Consider the following 24795-nt stretch of genomic DNA (forward strand, 5'->3'; position numbering starts at 1 on the left):
CATGGGACTGATTCACATGCACTGCAATTACTGATTTAAGCCACTGCCAGCTAAGGCTGTCTGCGTTTTTTCCTTAATGCAGTTGCTGGAGATCACGGAGGGGGAAACTTGGCATTGCTATCAAACCCCTCAAAATTTCTTCATGTATCTTTAAAACAGTAAATGTGACTCCCCCAGGGATAGAGACTGGGTATGAGGGGGTGAGTCCAGCTGAGTTTGCTCTGCCTCCCCTGGGTGAGTGAGTGGATGGGTGGGTGGGTGTTCACACCTTTCTCCACTCTCTCATTTTGTGGTTTAGACGTATTTTGAACACACAAAAGGGGTTGACAGCCCCTTGTGACGGGCTGAAGGAATGCTCCAAACAGACTGTTTTCCAGGGTCTTGTCCAAGCATGATTCCTCATCTTTTACTGTTTGAAAAGCTGTCATGACATGTCCTGAAGAAACCTGCAGAAGAAATGCTGGCCTGGTTCCCACTTGGCCAGGCTCCCAAGCGCCACACTAAAGGTCAGTGGTTCACTCCTGTGGAGTCCCAGTCCTCTTCTGCATTAATTTTCCTCCTCTTTCCAGTGTCCTAACCTGATAAATCATTTGGGGAGAGGCAAGAGAGGGAGGGGGAGGAGTGTATGATGTAACCTCTGATCCAGGGACTTTACGAGACAGCACCACAGTGCCTGCAGCTCCCAGGGGTTTTATGGTTGGTACCACTGGGAGACTGAATCATGCTGAAGAGACGTGAAGATCCACCACATCTGTGTGAGACCCAGCAGCTGATGTACTCGCCACATTTGCGGAGAAGGAAGCCAAGTATGGCGTCTGCTTAACGGCACACGCTCTTGCAGCTCCTTGTTTTGCTGCCTGCCGTGTGCACCTGGAGTGAGAGGAGCAGCGGCCGTGTGCCGAGGACACCCCTGAAGAAAGGGAGGCGTGAAGCCAGCCACACTGCTGGGGTAAGTCTGATCCTGCTCCCTGGGTTTTCCCATTCGTTACAGGCTGACGGTCCAGGGGAAGCAAAGGAAGTGGAGTGGAGCGAGCTGAAATGCGTATGGATTGTTGGAGGGCATGTAACCATATGAAATCCCTGCTGGGTTGACTCCGAGCCAACTGATAATCACTGACTAATCTCTCTGCTGGCAGATTCTGCCCAGATTACAAGGGTGTGTGTCTCTGTGTCAGGATGCATATGAGGCGTGCTCGTGCTGAGGGTCTCAGGATCTGTGTCAGAGAAACACACCAAAAAGGGATTTCACTGCAATCACTGCCTGCAGGAAAGAAATTTGTGCAAGTGTGCTTCTGTCACTGACACAGTGCTGTGTGTGCAGCTGCATGTCAGGCTGTGAGCTCTGCAGACAGGGAGGTGTAGGGAAGGCAAGTTTTTTTGGTTGGTATGCTTCACCAGAGTAAATCTGTATACAATTGCGATACAGCAAAACCTTGTTAATTTTAACAGGTTTTATCCAGATGTGCAAAGTCAAAAGCGCAGTTGGTGAACAGTGCCAGGCACACTCTATGCATTTGTAGTTCCAGCAGGACTATGTGGTCTGGGTACTAAGAAACCGTTTATATTCATGTGGCTCCTTAAAACACATTTATACCAGTATAAGAGGCCTTACGTGAGGCTGTAGTTCTCTCTGCCATGTAATGCACGAGCTACTGTGCTGCAGGAACCCAGCGGTCACAGAAGAGTATGGGATAGGTCCAGAGGAGACGTGGGTACTCTTATACTTGGCAGTCTATGAGAAATCAAAGGACAAAATGTGCTTTTCTCAGTGTCTGGAGGAGATGAAATTGGGAGGAAGCTGGTCCTGCGCATTTGCTAATGGAGAGAACTAGGGCAGATAAGGCAAGTTGTTGAAGGTAACTGCAGTAAAGTGTTTTCTAGGTGAACTTCCAAATACCATTGAAAAGGTCTCCCAGCTAAAAGAAAGAAGGGAAGAGGAGGACCATCATACTATATATGAGTATTCTACTTTAATATGCTGTATTATAGAATATATACAAGATAAAGCAAAACAAACTTAATGTATAAACCAGGCCTCAGAAAGCCAAGTAACCAACATAGCTCCGTTAACATCTCTGGAGTTGCAGCAGTACTGAATTAATCCCAAACTGCCTGCTTGCACTGTGAATCTCTCCAAGAATGCTTGCAGAAGGATGCAATTATGCCACCTGGTGTGTGTCCTTGCTTGAATGCTGTGCCTACACTTCTTTGGAAAAAATATCACAATTGATTTCCCAACATGGAACACAGAGCTCATAGCTCTGGTGTTTTGCATGCAGCTACTCAGAGTATTTTTAGAGATGAATCTTCAACAAAACATCAAAATCTGGAAATAGAAGTTAAATAATTAACCAATACAGGGGGAGATTATCTTCGTTCCTTTTTAAAACATGACTCTAATCCTGGTCCAGAATTTCAGTTTCTACAGAGAGCAAACTATTTTCTTTTCATTAGCTGTAGTCCTGAGTCTTTGTCTAAGGAGCCTCCTTATTCAAGACTCAGTCAAGGCTAGGATAAATGGGGTTAATCTGATCCGGGGAATGCTAATTTTAATTTATTTCCAGAACTTGTAATGGCTTCAACTTGGCAGAAAACTCAGGAATTCTACAACTGGGTCCTCGAAAGTGGAGGAAGGTAGAGACGCTGTCTTAAATAGGAATTTCCATATAAATAGCATGATCATGAAGAGCAAACCTAGAACACACATGATCCTCATATGAGCCCATATTTTTTTCACTAGGCAGATTTTCACTTTTCCTTCTCCTCAATCATGAACTTCCTTTAAATCTTGAAATATATCTCAGGGACGCTCCAGCTGCATCACAGTAGGGAATGAAGGGATGGGGGATTTCCCCTGCCCATAGCTGGGAACTCTCAGCAGCTTTCTGTTCAATGTACAACAGATTCTGGCAGGATGATGAGCAATATGTGCTCAGGATTGCCTGTTAAGTCTGGGATATTAAAGAAAGTGAATTTTTCAAAATGCATATTCATGTGTCATGGGAAAGATCAGTAGACCAAAGAGTTACTACTTTGAGGTTTAAACTCCTTGTGATGCCAGTAAAACCTATTACCAAATTAAATACTGACAGAAACCACCCCTTGGATTTGATATTTTGCAGTTAGGAGGCTTCAGATCTTCAATAGCTAGAGGATCTGCAGGTCCAGTTTGGTCCCACAGGGCTCTGTTGGATCCCCAGATTTAAATGTAAGGAAAAGTCACAAAATGGCCTGAAGGTGGAATGGTAAGCCTGCATAAGTGGCTCTGATAGAAGAAGGACATGGGACATAGTGCTCAGGCTTTAAATGTTTTAGGCTTGAATTTCAGGAGACAGTCTAAATTGGGATTCAGAACTTCTGATGGATTGTATCTGCTTGTATCTGATGGATTGAGGTGGAGTATCAAAGGACTCTTGACACAGCCCATAACAGGAATAGTAAAGGACTGGGAGATTCAAAAGGGATGGGAATTAACAGAGTCATGTGAACAGGGATGGTGTTTTATAAAAATAATCTGAGGCCCATGAGCTCACCAGTGAGCCAAGGACTAAAATTCAATAGGGGACTTCTGCAAGGATCCTGGAGCTAGAATAGTGAGAGAGGTCTAGGCCTTGGGACTGGCAGGTCTGGAAGCAAAGGGAGATGCAGAGGGAGTTCAGCAGAGCACTGATCACACTGGGAGTAGGAGAGGAAAGCATGAATGGGGAACTGGGATGTTTTTGTAGATGTAATGTATCCTGCATTTCTGTGGGTCAGGAATGAGGCAGGATTAGGAGGAGGTTGCATGACAGCCATGCTCAAATCTGTTGAACTTCCCTTTCCTAAAGGACTGCACAGCAGTGTTAGCAGGGAGTAGTATTCTGTAATTTTCTAGTGAAATAGCATGCTTTTAAGAGAGTCCACCCTATAAGTAGATACAAAAATGAAGAGGTGGAGAACTTCAGATATCCTGAGCACTGTGGGGCAGGAAGGAAAGAGCACCAGTCATTGAAACTATTATTTAGCTGTAAAGATTTACACTCCTGAAGACTCAGGAACTGTTTAGTTTGTTCCTGTGCATCCCTGCTGCATGTGTCTCGAACTGCTTTCGTCTGTGTGCGGGATGGTCTTGCAGCCTGTGATGAGGAGTCCAGCTCATGACAGGAAAAGTTTGTTCATTACTGTGCTGCAGAAGGCTAGTGCTCAGCAGATCAGCCATCTAGGGACTACAGCCCCAACTCAAATGTTGTGCTAAAGCCTTTTAGCAGAGTCTGGTACATGGAACTCCAGGGTAGGGGAAGGACTGTGGTACTGCTTCGTGCAGACACATGAGATGCCCGTTTTCTTTTTGCCAGAGAGCATGCTGCAGAGAATATGCTGAAGGGAGGTAATTAAATATATCCACCACACAGTGTATGGGATGTGCCAGCTTTGGCTGCTTGTTTTGCTTTTCAGATCCAAGGACAGAGCCATGGTCTCCACTTCCAGTCACACTTCTCTTTGCCTTCTACCTCTTTGTTGTGGTACTGGGGCCCTTCTACATGTGTAAGTGGAAACCACTGAAGCTGTGAGGCCAACTGATTGCCTGTAATCTTGCCATGATGACGTTATCAAGCTACATGGTTTATGAGGTGAGGAGACAGGATTGGCTTCTAGGTAAGTATCCGGGAAGCGTTTGAAAGCCAGAGCCATTTCAACAGCTTTTGCTGATGGACTCTAATGAAGGGAGCGGCAGCCAACTTGGCCATGTCTACATTTTGCCACAAGAGGAGCAGTATTGACCTATTGAAAGCATTATTTTCCAAGTATACTGCATTTCCTCCCATTTCTCAGTCTTTCTCTCATTCATAAAATTAACATTGAAAGGTTCCTGAATGAACGAGCTGAAGGGTTCCTGAATGAATGAGTTGAAAGTTGCGATCTCCCCGATAGGCACAGAGTGTGGAAGACGTGGAACCTCCTCATTTTGTCTCGGGCTTGGATGGTGAGGGACCTGTCTCTGAGAATGAGAACTGCTTTTCCAGACTGAGGCAGCCCTCTCCAGGAGTGTCAAGCACACCAGCTTGCTGCCGCTGGGGGTACTGATGACACTGTTTTCTGCTTGTCACCAATGCATAAGCCTTTCTACAAGCCTTTCCCTGGTTTATGTAGGCCACTGAAAGCTCTTCAAGGGAATATGTCTGAATAGGTTTGAAAAACATCTTGATGTCGGCAAATTTGCCCTTTTAGTTTGTAACACAATTGTTACATTTAGTGAAAGCAAACTGCAGTTTTTTCAAGCAAATACTACTCAATCTGAGGACGAGTATGAAGATTGCTTGTCTGTGCTTGGTGATACTGGTTACTTGGTCCAGTTTTTGGCTTTCCAATTACTAGGCAAATGCAACCAGACAAAACAAAACGTTATTTGATCTTTGTAAAGGAAAACAGCATATTTTCAGAGAGATTCTGAAGCCTAAAACTCACTATTCCTGCTGGACCATTTTCAAGCACTTCAGTGATTAAATAAAGAGTTACCCAGACTGAATTTTCTTTTTCAGATTCCAACAAGGATGTAAAGTTCTTTGGTTATTTACTATTTGCTCAGCTGTATGAATTACATGGATTTTCTGACAGTGACTAGTAGATTGAGGCCCTATTACCTTAGCATTAATATGCATATCTTTTTGGAACAGATGGCATTGAATAGCAAGGGGATGTCTATTGCTTTTCTTTTGTTTCAGTTTCTGGTAACTTTGGTCTTGGACAACTACAGATACCTGTGCCAGCCAGTGGATTGCAGCCAAAGTGAACTAGGAATGAGGGTACAGTTCTATACAAAGCTTGCCTTAGGCCCTGTTCCTCATGTGAGTATGCAAATTATTCTGCTCCTAAATAACAATTTACATTCCTAAGAAGGTTTTTAATCCACTTTGTTGCTTGTGCATCTATTTCACTATATTGTCTGCTTCAACGGTTTCATTTTGCTTTAGTTCTCTATAAATTAATCATTTCAGTCAACATAGTTCCCTCTTTGACCACTGGAGAGAGAGTGATCCTATGATCTGAAGATAGATGTCTAGTATAGATATTGAAAATTACCTCTGAAATATGTGTGATTCTTTCCATTGGCTATATAAGGATTCTGGGTGATCACTATCAATGAGAAAACCGATTTTTATATCCTCAACTTTGCATGGTATAAATCTTACTCAGCATTTCTTTCAGCGGGGGGATTTGGCTAAAACTATTCCTTTTCTGGCCACCACAGGAAGGTTTGGGTCCCACCAACTTCAGCTTTCCAGAATGATGCATGACTTTTTTCTGTTTGAATTCAGAGCTATTATGCTTTGCTTCCACATATAGCCAGACTTTAACCGGATGCAAGCATGGATACTAGCTTCTCAGTTTTTCAGACATTGCCATCAGGCTAGAAATAGTTTCTGAGCAGGTCACACTTGACTTGTCAAAGAGCAAGCAACTCAGCAAACCATTCATCTGACCAGCCAAAGCAGGCTCGAATGCCTTTCCTCCCCCCAGATCAGCACTCCTTCCCGAGATCCCACCCTGACAAAGCAACAACCATAAGAGACCCCCCAAGTTTTTCCCCTTTGCTGTCGGTCCCAGGTGGGCAGCCTTCACATGGAGCTTAATATAAAATCCCAGGCAGCGAGGCTGAGCGGTCTCTCTGATCTGAGGTCTGGCAGCGTTTCCTTGTGCTGCCCGGCAGATGGCAAGAGTGTGTTGGTGGTTCTTCCTCTCCAAAATCATCGAGCTGCTTGATACAGTAAGGAGAGCTCGGCTCGGCTCCGTGCCGGGACTGGTGCTGTAAATAAATCACTCCCTTGTCAGAATGGGGCAGGGTGCCAAAAGCTTGATGTCCTCGCTTGATCCTGTATTGATTTAGTTGATGCTTTTCAGTAAAAGCTGTTTTCATGTGTTCTGCTCTGCCTGTTTGTGGGAATAAGGCTGCTACTGTCGAAGAAGAGGGCTCAGCTTCAGCGTGCTGGTTTTTAACAGCATGTGGCCTGCAAGAGTCCACCGCTGGCTATCATGCTGCTAAGCTTCCTCAAAAGCTCCCTTCCAGCAGAAAGGAATCGCTGCTGTCCCGTCTGCCTGTCTCTGTCCCAGTGGCTGCACACATCCCCACCCCAGCACCCTTCCTGCCAGTGGGCATTCCCTCCTCACCGCAGTGCTAGGGGTGAAGATTTAACCTTGGCCACTGCCCCCAGCGTCTTAGCTACCAGCTGATTGAGGCAGCCAGACAGGATCTGCTATTGCCTGTCTGGCTGAATAGTAGTGGTTAGTTGGGCGATAAAGAAACTGAAATTGTACACGTCCTGGTATTTTTGCTGCCACAGATCATCCCAAAGTTGTGGGTTAAAGGTGTGTGTCCCATGTGAAATTTAAAGTTCACCTGAGGACAGTACCATTTTATAGCTTGTCTTTAGGTCTCCTTCTATATTATAAATGAACTAACAACGAAATCCCCCCTGTCTGCTTGGTCGACAGGGGTAAACCGTATTCTAGCCTAAGACTTCACAATCTAGTGCTCTTTAGAGTGTAAATTGACAACACACTGTCTGAAAAGTGAATCAGCATGTGGAGCCCTCCTAAGCCTATTGCCACTGGGCTGACCTCTCTCTCTTCTCATCAGCAACAAAACCAGCTTTTTGCTGGTCCTGAGTCCTTGAAAAGCAGATTCTCATTTTGCTATGTGTGTATGCATGTGCACACTGAAATACAGTGACCCGACACATACTCATCTGCCAACCCCATCCTTTTTACTAATGCAAATTCCAGAATGGTTTGGGCATTCAAAACAGCACTTTTTCTGTGGATTGTTGTCTGATACCAGTAAACATCTCACCTATGTCCTGAAAATGACCAGACCCAAGCAGCTGAAAATTGTATGGAAGCTCAGTCAGAGTCTCAGATGTGTCCTCTTTGAACCTTGGGACCTGAATCCAAAGGTAAAAATAGTTTGGGCTCTGTGGAAGAAATTTTGCCTTCCAGTTCCTCCCCATTCTAGATAATGCAAGATCTATCGCATGTGTTGAATTTCACCAGTTTTTATTAACAGCAGAGGAAATGAGTTTGGGAGATTCAGATCCATCATTAACTATTTTCATCACTTTTTAGTGTAAACTCTTTTGTCTAAACACATCAACTCAAGATTTTCCTGTGTCTGTCTTCTTTCAGGCTTTCTTTATTCTGTGCAAGTACCAAGAACGGGCGACTTTTCTGCATGTGTACCATCGTGGCACTATGCTGTTCACCTGTCAGTCGGGTCAAATATGTGTCTGGAAGACAAGGGATGCTTCTGTAGACACCTTGTGTTTCAGTTTTTCTTGTGCCGTGGAGACAGCATAAACAGTGCAGATGGGCTGACTGGCAGGTAGGAAGCTTACCTACTTCCAAAGGTGTGAAAAAGATTTACATTTCAGTTGATACCATCTGCTCAGTTCTTTGGGCTATTTAGAATGCTCTATTCACTGCTTCATCCGGAAGGAGCATGTGCCAACAGAATGTGTCCAAACAGAAACAGTAGCATCCTGTACAAGGTCTGTGTGTACCTCCATCCAGACCAGTGCTCCTTCGCTCCCCATTACCTGGGCCTGGTGCAGCTGCCCAGGTTCTGGCTCTCCATGTCCTGCTCAGACTGTGTCCAGCCTAGTCCTCGTGCCCTTTCTGGTTTGTACCCAGGCTGCTTCTCCTTTTTGCTCCACTGAAAGAGAAGCTCCTGAGCACTGGGCCACTAAAGGTAGGCCCTATACAAGATGCTGGGGTATTCTTTTGGAGGAAGCCATTTTGTCTACATGGCCTTGACACCAAAATGGTATGAAACACTTAGGTCAGAAGATCAAGAATTCTTTCCTCTGCCTTTGAAGCTCTTCTCTGTTTCCGATCACTAGATATGGGATGGAGAAGGATATGAAAGGAGAAGGGAGAATACGACATGCTTCCTCAACGGAGTCTGGATTGACGGTTCATGCATAGGAGTGATGTGATATGCGTTTTGGAAGCACCGTCATGGTGACTGTCAGCTCATCACAGGGTTAGTCTTGCATGGTTTGTGTGTCTTGTTCATCCTGACTTCTTTACTCCTCAGCCTTCTTTATTGGGATGCTAAATGCCTTTGTCCACATCTTCATGTACAGCTATTATGCCCTGGCCAGCCTGGGACCAGAGATGCACCGTTACCTACGGTGGAAGTGCCACCTAACCGTCACGCAGCCGGTAATTAGTGTCATGTGTTCCTCCCTGCACTTCCGTGTGCCAGCCGTGATGGCTTCTGCTGTCTGTCTCTGTCCCCTCACTGGCTCAAGTCTTCCTGATTGCTGCCTGTGGAAATCACCACGTCCTTAGGTGTCCTCATGTACCACGAGGAGAGATGAACTGATTGGTGACCTGCTCTGAACGGTACTCTCAGAAAGCTAGCAAGAAGCCTTCAGTGACCATATCAACTAATAAGCCCCCACCTTTGTAATGGTGAGGGAAGAGAAAAATTAGCAATTCGATTTCTCCCTTTTCTGTTGTATATGGCAGCCTTTCCCCCTCTAGAGCCCTAAAAATACAGCTTGATTTTGAGGGGCGTGGGGCAGTAACTTGGGGAAACTTTGGATTCTCAGTAGGGCAGGAGATTGGGCATCTTGCAATCTGTTTCTTCAAAAAGGAAGAGTAACTGCAGGCAAACAGAAGGAAGTTAAAGAAAAATATGTGAGTTTTACTCTTTCTGTAGAGAATCCCTTTGGATTTTCTTTCCCTCATCTCTGAAGAGGTGAAAAAACCTGACAACCCTGTGGTTTTTGAAAGATACAGCATAAAAGCAATGTTCGACAATGATTATGGTTAAGCATGTGCAAGAGTTAGTTCCACAGAAAGAGACGTTATGCAAACAAAAAGTATGCAGTCACCAGAGAAGAGGCAGAAGAGCTAGGGTAAATATAAAATAGTGTTGCACTGAAGGCTGGTCCAGAATTCTTATTTATTCTGAATCGTGAAAACAGAACAAGAAAGCATTGCCTGCAATTAAAAGGTATTTGTAATGCAAAATATAGCACAGGAAATCAGTCTTTATTTAACGTACTTTTGGTAGGTTCGGGGTATTGAGACAGGTGACTTAGTAAAATATAAAAAAAAAAAAAAGGGATTAATGTTTATATGAATAAAAGTAGCACCTGTAGTTCCTATCTGTAAGCTAAATTACAAATCCAAATCACTATGGGTATAATAATCTGATTACCACTGAGGAAGAGGAGTCTCCCACCTTTAGTTTCCATATTCCAAGATCTCAGCTATTGGCCTGTGGCAGAGAAGTGACACAAGGGCAGTGGTCTGCTCCCAGGTAGGAGAGGCTGGATTCCAAACCTGTTCTCCGCAGCAGTGGCCAAGCCTCGATGTTTGGTGCACACCCGACACCCCTTCATGTTGGGAAAACATTGTTGGCCTTGAAAATCAGGTTTCTCGGGGATGTCAGGAGAGGTAAGCAGGTGATGCTGTGGGTTGAGGACACTACTAGTATGTTGTGATACTCTTTATTACGGCCCTAATGGTCAGTCGAGGTGTGTCTCATGCAGGTTCCCTAATCTGGCTGCTTCTTTTTTCCCCCTCTTCCAGTGCCGGTTTGTAGCCATTGCTGCTACAACCTCTTCACAGAATGCCTGCTCCCTGATGGCTTCAGCACTGCAGTCTCCCTCCACTTTCTCAGCCTCGTTGCTCTCTTCCTACACTTCTGCTATCGGACCTACATTAGGGGAAAGCAGGGGAAGCTAATTGAAGGAAAATCAAGGAGGACTGTGAGCAGAGTCTGATGAACTTGCACACCTTCTGCTGCTTCTAGCTTGATTGCATGGAGAAAATGTGTTTGGGGAGTGTGCAATGTGTGAGGCTTGTGTGCGGACTTACGGTTTCCTTCAAACATCTCAAGTTAGGAATGAAAAAGGTATGGCAAACTCAGGGATTAAGGTACTGAGGAGCACAATTAAGCTGATGCAAAGCCAAGCCAAGTAGTCATCAGCGTAGCAGCCTTTGTGAAATTAGCACCAGAAGATCTCCTTCCCTTCCATCTGTTAGCTCCGTTTGCAAGGTCTAGTGTCCAACCGTGGGTCCTTGGCTCATTTCTTAGGCTACAGAGGGTTTCTTTGCATTCGTAAGACTATCTCCGCTTACTGATCTAGATCAGGCAGTGTCAGGTGCCTCCAGCCTTGAAAGCAGTGCCCAGGGAACAGCAGCGGCCAGGAACTGGCTGGGACTGCAGGAGGGACTCACCTGTACATCCCAGCCCTTCCTATAAGGGAAGATCCCACTAGGACTGGCGTGAATTACAGCTATGTGGCCCTGATGGCTTAATTTTATATTAGTATAAGCATGAAAAAAATTGGGACATTATGTTGTCCAGCTGGACAGGTGCCTTTGTTCCTTCACTGTTCTGAAGATAAAGAAGGCATTATTAGCACTTTCATCCTAAGTGAGAAACGAATGCAGTAAGAATCATCATGTACCATTTTCTGGAATGCTTATTTGCATTTGGTTGCTTTCATAACAATAAGAGAATTTTTAATGCATGAAGAGTAACTGGCATTCCCCCTCACAGATGACATATTTTTTAATATAAATAATGGGTTCCCTATTCAATTTGTTATTATTTTAATTTTTTAAAAAATTTTTGAATTATTATTTTCAAATTTTACTTCTCATCAAAGATAAAAAATTGTACACCACCATAAGCAAATACCTCCACTACCTAATTGTACACATATTAATACAAAATGTATAAAGTCAATTCGTTGGCTTGTGCAAAACTGCATAGCTCCATTGACTAGCACATCACTTACTGGCTTCTTTTTTGCTCCTACATTGATTACAGCTAGACTTTGGCACTTACATTCATCTGCAGACAGCTAAATGCTGTTAAAGTTTTGATCTGATAGTGCTTTGCAAATCTTAAATTCAGACTTTAAACTACAAAATGGTATTCATTTATTGCATTCTGCTTTGTTGATTAAAACAAGTTTTATGGAGTAGTGATTTTTTTCACAGTTGAAACAGACAGCACTTGAAGGAGAGGATTAGAATTAGTAACATGGTGCGTTTTCACTGCCAAGCCACATTCACCTCAAATGTAAAAAAGTCTAAATCCTCTGGGAATGTCCAGCTGATTGGATGCTAGCCTGGACCTAGGAAACGGATGTACACAGAAAAAATGGTGTGCTCTCAAGCTGGAGTTTAGTGGCTATGCAAAGTAAATGCAACTTGGGCATCACTGGTGCGTGTTCATATGCCAGGCCTTTCCTTTAGCTACTACATGCACAAACATAAAACAGTAGGCTATCCCTTGCCCTCCTCCACACACATACGCAAAGAATTTGCTTCTGTTACCACAATGATACATCATAAATGTCATTCCATTGATCTGAGCAGTCTTTCGTCTGATTTTCACTGGTGAATATGAAGAGCAAAGCAGGGCTTATTTTACATCTATGTCTTAGCTGTTTTTCTTCCTGTCAACTATTTTTCCACGCTACTTACTGTATAAATTGTACTGCTTTTGCTAACTAGAGTGCTACTTTTGTTAAGGCATTAAATAATAAACCTCTGGGTGGGTCCTCCATTATTCCCTTTGTTTGGTAAGGCAGGAAAAAAAAATCTGCTGTGTATCTAACACACTGTATTCATGTTGAGGGTTTCCCTAGAGGCCTCTCCAGTATTGAAGACTTAGTACAAGTAAAGCTGTTTCATTATTCCTATCCACTTAATGATTCACTTACGGCCCTATCCTGCTTAAACCACCAGTACATTTGGCCCCCCAGTTTCATGGTAAGAGCATGCTTCCCTGCAGCTGGCTAAATTATCTGGGCTTACAGAGAGATCTAATGAACTCTGCTCTTTTTCCTTTACGTGAGGGGATCATGGATAGGTTTGAACCTCAGTTTCCCCTCACATGAGCTTTTTCAGATTGTAGTTACTAATTTCAAGGGCTTCACTACTAATTCTATACCCGAGTAAGCATCAGATTTTGATTTTCCTTGAATCACTCATAATTCATGTCTGCTTAAAAATTAGAAATGAGCAGGAAATTTGGAGGAGATTACTCAATGTTTTTGCAAATCCACTCCTTTTTAAAATATATAAATTTGTAAACATGTCATTTAGCTTTTTTTAAGCAGCCTATGCAGCTTAATTGGTGTCTGTGTATGACAGAGCTTACTGCAATGGATTCTGGACTGTGACTGGCCACATAGCTGGTAACAAAATACTAAAACATGAATTTGCTACCTGACAACTTGAAGTGACTGATCACCTAAATCACACGCCGCTGCACCACTGTAACGATTTGTCCTAGACATGCAAACTTTGATCTATTTATTCCTGTCCCTCTTCCTCACAGCCTGAGTGAGCGGCCTGATCTTGCACTTTTGAATTGGTAAGAGCTTTTTGTCAGCGTGACTTCAATGGCCATAGGCTGAAAATGAAGTATTTTTAGATGGGTGATAAGGATGGATTAAGTTTGCCTAGAAACACCACGCTTTTCATACAGAAATAGATACTGGTATGGACTACAGCCATTACAAAAGCACAGATGCAAACAAAATTCACTTGTGAGAGTATTTGCACTAGCAGTGAAGATAAAATTGCATAGGTACAGCTGAGTGGCTTTGCAGGTCTTGATTCTTTGCTCCTTCAGATTGCACTCACTTGTCTTCATTCTTCTGTATTTTATTGGGTTATCGCAGTTGGTACTGTCCACTTGGGGCATCCTGTTGTGACAAGAGCGAAAACCTGAGAGTAGAGGTACGTGCTCTTGGAATTTAAAAGAGAATAAAGGCACAGAGTGAGATTTCCCCTTTAAGATCACGTCCCTAGAGTTAAAGATTACATCACAGTGATGAACTGTAAGTCAAAAGGGGTGGAAATTGTAAATTGCAAGTTTGGATGATTCATGCGCTCTAGCAGAGTCCAAAGCTTTGAGGGTAAATTGAAAATATCCCATCACAGCTGGATTTATAAAAACCTCTGGGCCAAATGCTGATTCCACCAACATCAATGACAAAGCCTGCAGATTTCACTGGAAACAAGATGGGCACAGCTGTGGGAAGAACAATGCGCTCAGCTACACGGCTTGAGCAGACTGGAGAGTTACTCAAGCTTAATAGATGACTTTTAAGGACACAGTTGTGTGCAAGTCTCCCCTTTATAAAGTGTGGATCATTATATGTTCTTAGAGTAGTTTGCGTTCACAAGATGTAAAGCATAACATAAAGCATAATGTAAGTAGTCTGTTTCAGTGAATAAGCTTGCTATCTGGTAGTGCTCAGCATCTTTCCTACTGTTCAAGTCAATGTAAATTATGGATGTTCTGATCAAATTACTTTTGAATTAACCAGACCATTTACTCAATGCTTACTTTCTCTCTGAAGATAAATGAGAGGGATTCTCATTTTAATCAAAACAAAATACAGAAAAGAAAATCAATTACTATTTAATGTTTTTTCCATCGCTGCATGACGGAAAGTTTCCAGAGGAACTTGGGCTTAAAATTGCAAAACAATATAAAATGCAGGAACGTGTTTGGGTTTTAACTAGTGGATTTTTTTATATATATACTGTCAGAAAATAGGGCAGTGTGTGGTTTTCAAAAAAAGGCAGAATAACTCGAAACAATTAATTAAGCAGAAACTGAATACAGTAGGTTGCTTTGTACAATAAATAAAAATCTGTTGATGTAGATGTAACACACCTCCAAGCCAAACATTAAAAAAGATCAGCCGACCCTATATATAGAGCAGTGTGAATTTGCTGAATTCATTAACGAATAACTTCATGGATTAGGCCCTGGTAGATGGAGCGCTCACATCCAGATGTTTACTGTGATTTGTCAATGGCCTTGTACTTAATCCTCTTGAACAGGAAATACGAGTCTTTTTTCTGGGGTCTCCCTTGAGGACTGTGCCTGTCTCTCTCTCTGGCCTGAATCTTCTCAACACAGAATCAGGCTTTGGAGGAATTAACTGAGTGGAGGAGGCACGGATTTGCTTTTAACCTCTTCAGTTTCTCCTCAGCTTCAAATGACCTCCTCACCATCTGTCATGATGGGAATGTTATTTAGTTATGGTGAAGAAAAAAAGGATTCACCCGTGCTGTCCCATGAGACATATTTGTGGGGTCCCTGTCACCTCAAAATGTGTCAAAGCAGACGCGTCTAGTCCCATTTCCACTGAGGGCTGTGGGCAGATCAAGCCTCTAGGTGCTGGTGCATGTCTCTTCACATCTCAGCATTGTATTTTTATTTGGCGAAGCTGCAGCTTCACAGCCACTGTTAGAGATAGGCAAGGACAAAGAGGGAGTGTTTGGGAAAAGACAGGGTGTCCTTAATCAGGTGTACCAGAGGATGTGTAGTGTGTGTGTACCTGTCTGTGTATGTACAGGTAGATGAATGCAGACTCTGCAGACTACGCCCATTGCTCATTTTTCACCACGTGAGATCCCCACGTGGGATGGGTCACTCATTTCGCTCTGTGGGAGTGTCCCACTCAACAGCAGCTCCCCGCAGTCACACCGCTGCCACTCCTGCTATGTAATGGTGTCTGTTGGGTGCTGCCCATCAGCCCACGACAGCTTAAATCAGCCAGTTCATCTGTCCCGGTACCCAAGAGCAGGGGGAGGCTAATGCAAAGCTGAAAATGCAGCAGAAGATGGGGGGCAGTTACAGGAGTCTCATATGTGGTGCGCATGATCACACAGGTCTGAGCACGAGCATGTATTATTCATGTGCCCAGCACGATGGCTGTACAGGGCATAAGGCTATAATCCTTCTTTTCTCCCCATGGAAGTGTTGGCAAGGTAGCATTGGGGATGCAGCCTGCCTTTAGGTGAAAGATAGAGAATCTCTAGCTTGGACAGTGTTTCTTCTTCTGCAAAGCTTGCCTGAGTCTCAGGTGCTAGTCGGTTAAGTAGGGAATCTTAATGATGCTGCCTAACCAGAGGGAATCCCATTTCCAAGCCACTTGTCCAGCTGCAGGAGAAAACCTGCAAATGAGGCCGTGGGATAAGCCACTAATGGTGCTGTGTGGACCAGGTAGGGGGGTCAGAGAACCAGCATCCCAGTTTGAGGGTGTGACAGCAAGTATTGTAAGTGGATTAGAACTGAGTGGCAGTGGGAGCTGGAGAGAATGGTACGTTTTGGTGTGTATGGGACTCATTGTGTGTGTGCATGTGCTCAGGGTAGAAAATACTTTTTGCTAAATCACAAGTATGGGGACAAATAAATTCTTTGTCAGGGAGTGCCTGGTTAAAACAATAGTAGCACATCTCAGCTATGATATGTCCCACTGTTCTGCATGTCATCCTTTCTCTCAAGTACCTTGGCTTTCTGCTCATATGACTGCTCTTCAAGAAAGCGTTCAGAGTCTTTTCACCACACTCAAAAAGTTAAGGATGCTGAATAGGAATTGCCCTTTAAAATTCTCTGCTTGAAGTAGATGTTTCTTCCCCTTTAACATCATCCTCCCACTTTTTCTTCATCCTTTCCTCTTCCTTTGTACCCACATATACAGATACCATACTAGGTTCTCGGATTTGTTAAATCTGCAAAGAAAGGAGTTATATTCTACTCAGATGCTATACAGAGCAGCTGTATTTTCCTGCTATATCAATTAATAATGCACATTTTCTTCACAGGGTTTTCAGCGAGGCTTTCAGCAAAATGAATGTGGGCAATTCTTTTTCCCTGCACTTTAGCATAATCCCATCTGCCTGCAAATTCAGGATGTGAACACTGCAGCACAACATTTAGAAGGGCTAGAAACTTGGGGTTTAATCAAGGGAGAATTTAAATTCAGTGTAATCTCTCCCAGGCATCAGAGAAGTGCTGCTCCCTGTTGTTGATAAGGAGCAGCAGAATGGATATAACCGTTTGAGAGGCAGCCAGTTTACTAGCCCTCTGCGTGCTTTCTTCCACTCCACACGGTGCCCACCCTCAGCCCCCCTAGGCTGTGTCCCCAGAAGGCTGTCTGCCACAGTCCCGAGGATACTTACTGTCTAGGACAATTTTTGAAAAGTGCCTCTAGGATGGAGAAGGAAAGTGGAGGAAGAGGGTTGCGAATGGATGTAGGTTTTTTATGAGGTGTGCTTGAAAGGGGGGGGGGGGGGAGGTCTGTGGTGGTCAGCTTGTGTTCGTCCCTCTGGGGTGCTGAGGTTTGTCCTCGGAGCCTGCGGGGACTCGTCTAATGCAACGACAGGTCACAGCGTGGTTGCAAGCAAAGGCAAAACGAAGCCCTTCCGAGAGGAGGTCCCTGGAAAGGGGGTTTTGCAGATGGGGCGAAGCAAGTGTATGTTCAAATACATGCAGGAACGGCAGGCTGAATGAAAAAAAGTACAGAGGTGGGGGGCAGGCACAGGTGCCGGCAAGTCATCTGCTTTATGTTGTGTTACTGGTTATATTCGTATGCAGATGAGAGCACGGCCGAGTGTCCGTGGATGCCTGCGGCTGGCCCTGTGAAAGGGGCATATTCACTTAGTGGACTCCGAAGGTGTTTGTTGTGATAGCCTGGTGCCACAGTTCCTGGGGTGTGAGTTACTAATTTTGACCGGCATTACCGCTGGGAGATCTATATGAACTTGCCTAGGGTTGTTTCCTCTTGAAATAAATGATTATTCCTGAGGCAGGTTTTGGAGGGAGAATAATGCATTAGAGGATCTGACAGAGCTGAAAAAACAGAGTATTTTTTTTAGTGTGCAAGCCCTTCCTCTGGTTACAATCCCTGACATATATTTATAACAGATCTGCCATTATTCGTTTGGGTGCCCAGGTGTGATGGGTTGACCCAATACATGAGGTATGTCTGTATTTATTAGTCCCAAAGGGTATTATACTACATTTTGCAGGTTTGATACATTATTCCATTAAGTAAGTCAAAGGGCCATCATTTTCAAAGGGCTGCTCTAGAACACTTATCTGTAATTTTGTTTCTAGGAATTACTTGTGTGACTAAAGTGGTCCTTCACTAGCACAGTGGCAAAACAGGTCAACGATTCTGTGCTCTGTTCTCAGAGGTAAATTACAGAACGTGACCATGTCATGGGCAAATCATCGCTTACAGTAACCATTTAATAGAGTTATGATTTTCTATTTTGGCACTGTTCTTAGTACATTTGGGCATATTTCATGCACAGAGGTAATGTTTTAAATTAAGTGAAAACCCACTGATGCCAGTGAATCTAGGTAAGCTATTCAATGGAGCTGTGATTCAGTAAAAATGACACTGCAGTGATGCCAACTGGAAGGCAAAATGGTTTTTCGCTTAATTTCGTATTTTCTATACATGGTTTGAAACCCAGAAACTCCATGAGAGTGGACCAGTATATATACGTATAGGTTTTAATCCTACACTATTTGTAGACATATTTAGTGCATTCCCCTGTAGACTTTGAATAGATGAGTTCATGGTTTGAATATAGAAAATAAAATCTTAGCATTGATTGTATTACTGAGCTGTAATTGAAGTCATTGTGTAAAGCTGCTTCAATTCATTTTCTCTAATAAAGTGTGCATTTACAGAAATGTATCTGCCTCGGATGTGGGTTTAAGAAGGCATCAAAGGGAAAGTACAGTCCAGGTTTGCAAATGCTAACACGAAGGTAGCCTGGTAGAAATGTTGTCGTCTGCTGGCTTTGGAAGCACCTTCTGGAGCTTCACCGATTCCACGATAAACTGGGGGGAGGAGGAGTGAGAGCGAAGCAGAGCGAACAAAAATACCCAATCCCTTTGTTCTCATTACGCTGGGGAGAGTGGGGAGGGGGGGCACCCGCCAAGGTGCGCCGGGAACCCCCCGGGGCTTTCGAGTACGATTACAGGGGAGTGTGTGTGTGGGGGGGGGTGTTACAGCCAGAGCCTTCCCTGCGCGCAATCCCTTTAGCGAGTAATCCACGCGTGGGGGCCCGCACCGTAATCCCCTGCCGCGGCGGCGGCGGGGGGGGGGACCGGGGAGCGAGCGGTGCCTCCCGCGCCCCACGGGACGGAGGGCGGCCGCTGCCCAACCTCCCCCCACCCCCCCTCCCCCCAAACCCCGGGCACCGGGTGCCACCGCGACCTCCCCCCCCCGCGCCCGGCTTCCCCCTCCTCCGGGGGGGGGGGGGGGGGCCTCCCCCTCCTCCCGCGCCCCCGGCACCTGCGGGCACCGGCGGCGGCCGCCCCGCCGGGGCCGTCGCGCTGCCGGCGGGTGAGATGCGCTGCCCGGGGCGGGGCGGGACCGGGGTCGGAGGAAGCGGGGGGGGGGGGGGATTCGGTATCCCGAAGCCCGGGGTGGGGGGAGGCTGCCGCTGCCTGCACGGGGGCGCGGAGGAGAAGGGGTCCTTTTTTGACGTCAAGCGACCACACTATCACGCTCGCTCGTTCATATCCGGGTCCCCGGGCGGCTCCCCCGGCCCGCGCTCGGCCGTGCGCCGCCGCGCAGGGAGGCGGCGGGCGGGGCGGGGCGGGGCGGGGCGGGGCGGGGCGGGGCGGGGCGGGGCGGGGCGGGGCGGGGCAGGGCAGGGCGGGGCCGGGCCGCCGCCCGGAGGTGGCGGGCGGCGGCGGCGGCGGCGGCGGCGGCGGCGGGGCGGCGAGCGCAGCATGCCCATGCCCATGCCCATGCCCATGCCCGCCGCCTCAGCCGCGCCCGCCTCCGGCCGCCGCTGCCCATGGAGATCGCGCTGGTGACTCTGGAGAACGGCGGCGCCGCGGCCATCGCGGGCGGCGGGGATGCCGCGGCCGGCGGCAGCGCCCCAACCCGCCGGCGGGGCGACTTGCACCACGTCGCCGGTTCCTCCGCCTCGCCGCGGCTGAGCGACGGCGAGGAGGGGGTCCCGCCGCCCCCGCCGGGCGAGGAGCGGGAGCGGCCCCCCCCGGCGGCCCCCGGGGGAGGTGGCAGCGCGGGCAGCCCCGCCGGGCAGGCGGCGGCCCGCGGAGCCCCGCCGCGCCCCCCGCGCCCCGGTGCGGCGGTGGAGGTGGGCCCTCCGGAGGAAGGGGGGCACCGCCGGGGCATGGCCATGGCGGCGGCGGGCGAGGAGGAGGAGGAGGCGGCGGCGAACCGGGGCGCCATGCACCACCAGCGGGTGCTGATCAACATCTCCGGGCTGCGCTTCGAGACCCAGCTGGGCACCCTCAACCAGTTCCCCGACACGCTGCTGGGGGACCCCGATAAGCGCATGCGCTACTTCGACCCGCTCCGCAACGAGTACTTCTTCGACCGGAACCGGCCCAGCTTCGACGGGATCCTCTACTTCTACCAGTCGGGGGGCAAGCTCCGCCGGCCCGTCAACGTCTCCATTGACGTCTTCGCCGATGAGATCCGCTTCTACCAGCTGGGTGAGGAGGCCATGGAGCGCTTCCGGGAGGACGAGGGCTTCATCAAAGAGGAGGAGAAGCCCCTGCCCCGCAACGAGTTCCAGCGCCAGGTCTGGCTCATCTTTGAGTATCCTGAGAGCTCTGGCTCAGCCCGGGCCATCGCCATCGTTTCTGTACTGGTCATCCTCATCTCCATCATCACCTTCTGCCTGGAGACCCTGCCGGAATTCAGGGACGAGAGGGAGATGCCTATGCCCTTGCCCCCACAAAGCGGAGCTTTGAATGGCACAACCAGGGACTCCCCACCCGTGCAGCCACCCAGTAGCCTCTCTGACCCCTTCTTCATCATCGAGACCACCTGCGTGATCTGGTTCACCTTTGAGCTCCTCGTCCGCTTCTTTGCCTGCCCCAGCAAGCCCGAGTTCTCCCGCAACATCATGAACATCATTGATATCGTGGCCATCATCCCCTACTTCATCACCCTGGGCACCGAGCTGGCCCACGAGCAGCAGCAGCCCGGGGCTGGCAGTAGCAATGGGGGCGGGGGCCAGCAGCAAGCCATGTCCCTGGCCATCCTCAGAGTCATCCGCCTGGTCCGGGTCTTCAGGATCTTCAAGCTCTCCAGGCACTCCAAGGGGCTGCAGATCTTGGGGCAGACTTTGAAAGCCAGCATGAGGGAGCTGGGCCTCCTCATCTTCTTTCTCTTCATCGGGGTGATCCTCTTCTCCAGTGCTGTCTATTTCGCTGAGGCTGATGACCCTGAGTCTCATTTCTCCAGCATCCCCGATGCTTTCTGGTGGGCGGTGGTGACCATGACCACTGTGGGCTACGGGGATATGCGACCTGTCACTGTGGGGGGCAAGATTGTGGGCTCCTTGTGTGCCATCGCGGGTGTGCTCACCATCGCCCTGCCTGTCCCTGTCATCGTGTCCAACTTCAACTACTTCTACCACCGAGAGACTGATCACGAAGAGCAAGCTGTCCTCAAAGATGAACACAGTAGTGCTCAGGGCAGTGCAGCTGGGGGAGATGCGAAGAGACGATCCAGTAGAAACTCGCTGAACAAATCTGTTGTGCACTTGGAAAACAGTGAGGGGTTTAATAATGGCACCGGCTCCCTAGAGAAAACCAATATCAAGGCAAAAAGCAACGTAGATCTCAGAAAATCCCTCTATGCTCTCTGTCTGGACACCAATAGGGAAACAGACCTGTAAGGAGAGGAGAAAGTTAGAATTCAAAGATGCAGAAGGATTTGCCGGTGTCAGAAACTTGCTATTATAATTATTCTTTTGGTACCAATTAGTTTTTTAAAACAGGCTATATTTTATAGATTGATCACTGTCCTGAGCAGTCCTCCAGGAATACATGTTTTTATGTTCTTTTTCCATGACACAAAGGGTCGCCTATTTTTAAAATAGACTAAGAATAAGCTACGCTCCATGATGCAGGAGCTGGTAAATCATGACAGTGCAAAATCGAAGTTGCAGAAACTTAATTTAGCAAATGGTAGTTGGTTTTAAATGGGTCATTTGTAACCAATTCAGTTGCTCCAAGTTTAGTATTAAAGAGTTGGGGGATGTGTGTGTGGAGAATGAATGGATTGGGGGGGGGGGGGGGGAGGTTGAGGGGTTTTGTACTGTAGTTTCAAACTGAAATTATTCCAATATATTTTATATCTGTATAACTATTTACGGTTAAAAGGGGATTTCTTATTCCTGTGAAATAAGTAATCTTTAAAGCACTAGGAACATTAGCAGGTCAGCACTTTCAGAGTTTTCCACTTGTGATCAGTACAGATCTGGTTATCTAGTATGTGAAGTGAATTTGGTGCTTTTAACCCTATAGCAGAAAACTTTTGTTGTCATTGATATGTTAGTTTCTTGTGAGCCTTAAATTATTAAATATTGTAGATATAATTCTTTATAAATAATTGTATTAATTACCTTACTGTTTCAGAATTTCTAAGTAGTTCAGTCCTGTGCTTACTGTCCCCACTCAAAAAAATGTATGTGCAGCTTTTTTTTTTTTTTTGCAGTTTTATAGTTTTATACCTTTGTTACATTTTTGAGACTGAAAACAAAATATTGTCTGCTGTTACTGATTTTAATCCAAGTGCACAACAGATCTAAAACATTAGGGAGTGGATAGATATAACAAGAAAGTAGAATATGAGTGCAATATCTGCAAAACTATTTTAATCGTACACTCCAGATTACTTTGGCATGTGTATCAGTCACCTTTATGTATCCGTACCATTTGTGCACACAGTTCACCGTTTTTAATTATTACAGACTGGAAATGGACAGCACTTAGAGAGTCTAACGTGGCATGCTGTGCTACTTAAACAACCATTGCGTGGCTTATATCTTGGACTCAGACGGAAAGCATCACCTTTCATCAAAACACATCCTTGTTTTCTTTTATTTCCAAACTAAACCTTTTCGGTGCTGTGGATTTTACAGTTAAGATGTTGAAAGACGAATGACACGTTATCTTCATCGTGATAACACAGCACTCTGCAGCTTACTAGTGAGGACTGACACAAAGTTGCTTCTTTAACTCAGAGCTGTGCTATCATTTTTCTTGCAAAGGATGTCTCTGTTTTCCCCTAAAACTTCTGTTTTGTTGCTGAAGGATGTTTCATGCCTTTACCGCATACCGTGGCACAGCAAGACTAGCAGAAAGAGAAGTCTCGATTGTCAACGCTCAAGGTTTGTTTCTATCAGATTTTCTAATGCAACTAAGTAAATACTAAATCAGGATTATAATTTATGCAAGTACCTCTGATATATGTACTGTGATAAATTTAAATCAGCTTTGCAAAACAGCATTTTGTCAGTCTCTCGTCCAGATGCAAACTCTGCTTACCCATCCCTTACCATGCCGTTTAATGGTAATGGCCAAATGTGTGATGTTTTTCCTTCCTAGTCAGTAAAACAGGCACGGTGAGTGCCAAGCAGATAGTAATTTTCATGTTTGGTATAAAGAACTGTCACACAGAGCTCAGCCCAAAACCCAGGGGTGAGGGGGAAGAAGGTTGAATCTGATAATAGAGAACAGGATCTTTCACATTAATTTTGGATGTTGGTTTCTTGGTTAGTTTGCTTGTTTATTCAGATGGGGGATGATGCTGTAATATGCTGAGAAAGTCTGCAATAAGGCTGACAGACAAATTGCCCAGTCCAGCTGCATTCCAGACTCGGGCAGATCTCCTGTTTGCTTTAGTGGAAGTTTTTGCATCAAGGTGAAGTGTGGAATTAGCCCTTTGGTGAGGCTGAATCTAAAATGACTCCTAGTGAAGCTTTTTGCTCATGAAAGTAGTTTGATGTACTTTCAGTGATTAAATCCACCTGACCCACCTGAATAAGTACCAAACAATTCAGTGAGTCTTTCGGGATCAATTTTGGTTGTGTCTTCCTCTGACCCCCTACCTTCCTGGCCACTTTTGTCTTCCATAGTTTGCTCTTCCGATTGCGTACTGTGCTGAATTAGACTGTCAGTTCCTCAGAGCAGGGGCAATGTGTATATACAGTCCCTTGTTTAACAGTGGAACCCTGCCTATGGCCAAGACTTCTGGGTGTTAATGATCTGAACTACATAACAGTAATTATTGCAGTTAGTGGAGTAACACAGGTGTAAAACTGAGGCACGTGAAAACAGATTGGGGCTATGGGGAATGAGTTGAGCTGATCTTAAAATCCTTCTAGGAGCTGCTTGAGCTCACTGATCTGGCAGAAAATCCAATGCAGCAACAGCAACAAAGTAGATCTCTTGCTGTCAAATTAGCCAGTTGGAAAGGGAGTGCCGGAGCCAGTGCAGGGAAGGGAGGTGGGAGGTCAGTGGTGTGGGGAAGTGAGGCAGCAGGGAGGAGTGAAATCCTCACCATTCAGTGGCAGTGAACTGTTAGATTATGTCAACTGCTTGTTGAACTCTACCTCATGTTTGCAGAGATACCGCAGGACTTGGTCTTGCAAGATGCTGGGGGCCTTTAACTTCCCTCTGGAGCCAGCCTGCAAGTTCAGCTCTGGATTCCAACATACGTGCCCTGCTGTAACTGAGAGTAGAATTTGTCCCCATCAAGATCAAGCTCTTTGAGAGCAAAATACTGTGATTGCCGCACAGGGCTCTATGCAAGCCTGTCAAATCATTCCCCAACCTTCAGTTTGAACCTGCTGCGTTTTTCCATAATAAAACAAGAGAACCTTCCAATAAAATTATTCTCAAAATATGGTTGAAAACAGTTGTTTGGCTTGGCTTTCTAAACAGTTGTCAAGCACAGTTCAGGCAAACTCGGCTTTGACACCTTTACAAAGATGCACAATTTCTATTCGCTTATATGGCAGTAAAGGATTTGCTTTCTAATGGAAGAGGTTGCTGACAGACACTGAGTAATATGACCAGAAACATGGTCAGATCACAGTTTAGCAAAGCACTTAGCATGGGCTCAGCTTTAAGCACATGCTTAAGTAAAGCGTTGTTCAGCAGGTATTTTAGATGCACAGATCTTTGAG

At 46.0% G+C, this 24795-nt stretch overlaps 2 protein-coding genes and 1 long non-coding RNA gene across 4 annotated transcripts in view; all 3 read left to right on the forward strand.

The window, feature by feature from the left end:
- Nucleotides 1-278: 278 nt before the first annotated feature.
- LOC104367355 (elongation of very long chain fatty acids protein 7-like) lies at nt 279-10772 on the forward strand. The gene is given in 8 exon segments (XM_032995055.2): nt 279-2628; nt 4433-4610; nt 5703-5783; nt 6689-6745; nt 8161-8325; nt 8665-8722; nt 9071-9236; nt 10592-10772. Coding segments are annotated over 8 exon segments (942 nt in total). The 5' UTR covers nt 279-2572.
- Nucleotides 10773-19615: 8843 nt separating this feature from the next.
- Nucleotides 19616-21868, forward strand: LOC104367773 (potassium voltage-gated channel subfamily A member 5). Its single transcript, XM_032995038.2, has one exon. The coding sequence runs from the start codon at nt 19639-19641 to the stop codon at nt 21496-21498; it is 1860 nt and encodes a 619-aa protein (XP_032850929.2). The 5' UTR covers nt 19616-19638; the 3' UTR covers nt 21499-21868.
- Nucleotides 21869-21919: 51 nt separating this feature from the next.
- The window catches only part of LOC116962102, a 28376-nt gene continuing 25500 nt past the window's right edge, over nt 21920-24795 (forward strand). For both annotated transcript variants that reach the window (XR_004407365.2, XR_004407366.2), the window contains exon 1: nt 21920-22995. This is a non-coding gene — a long non-coding RNA (uncharacterized LOC116962102). The remainder of the gene's footprint in view (nt 22996-24795) is intronic.

This window comes from Tyto alba, unplaced genomic scaffold, assembly GCF_018691265.1.
Source record: "Tyto alba isolate M040663 unplaced genomic scaffold, T.alba_DEE_v4.0 Super-Scaffold_21, whole genome shotgun sequence".
NCBI classification, from domain to species: Eukaryota; Metazoa; Chordata; class Aves; order Strigiformes; family Tytonidae; genus Tyto; species Tyto alba.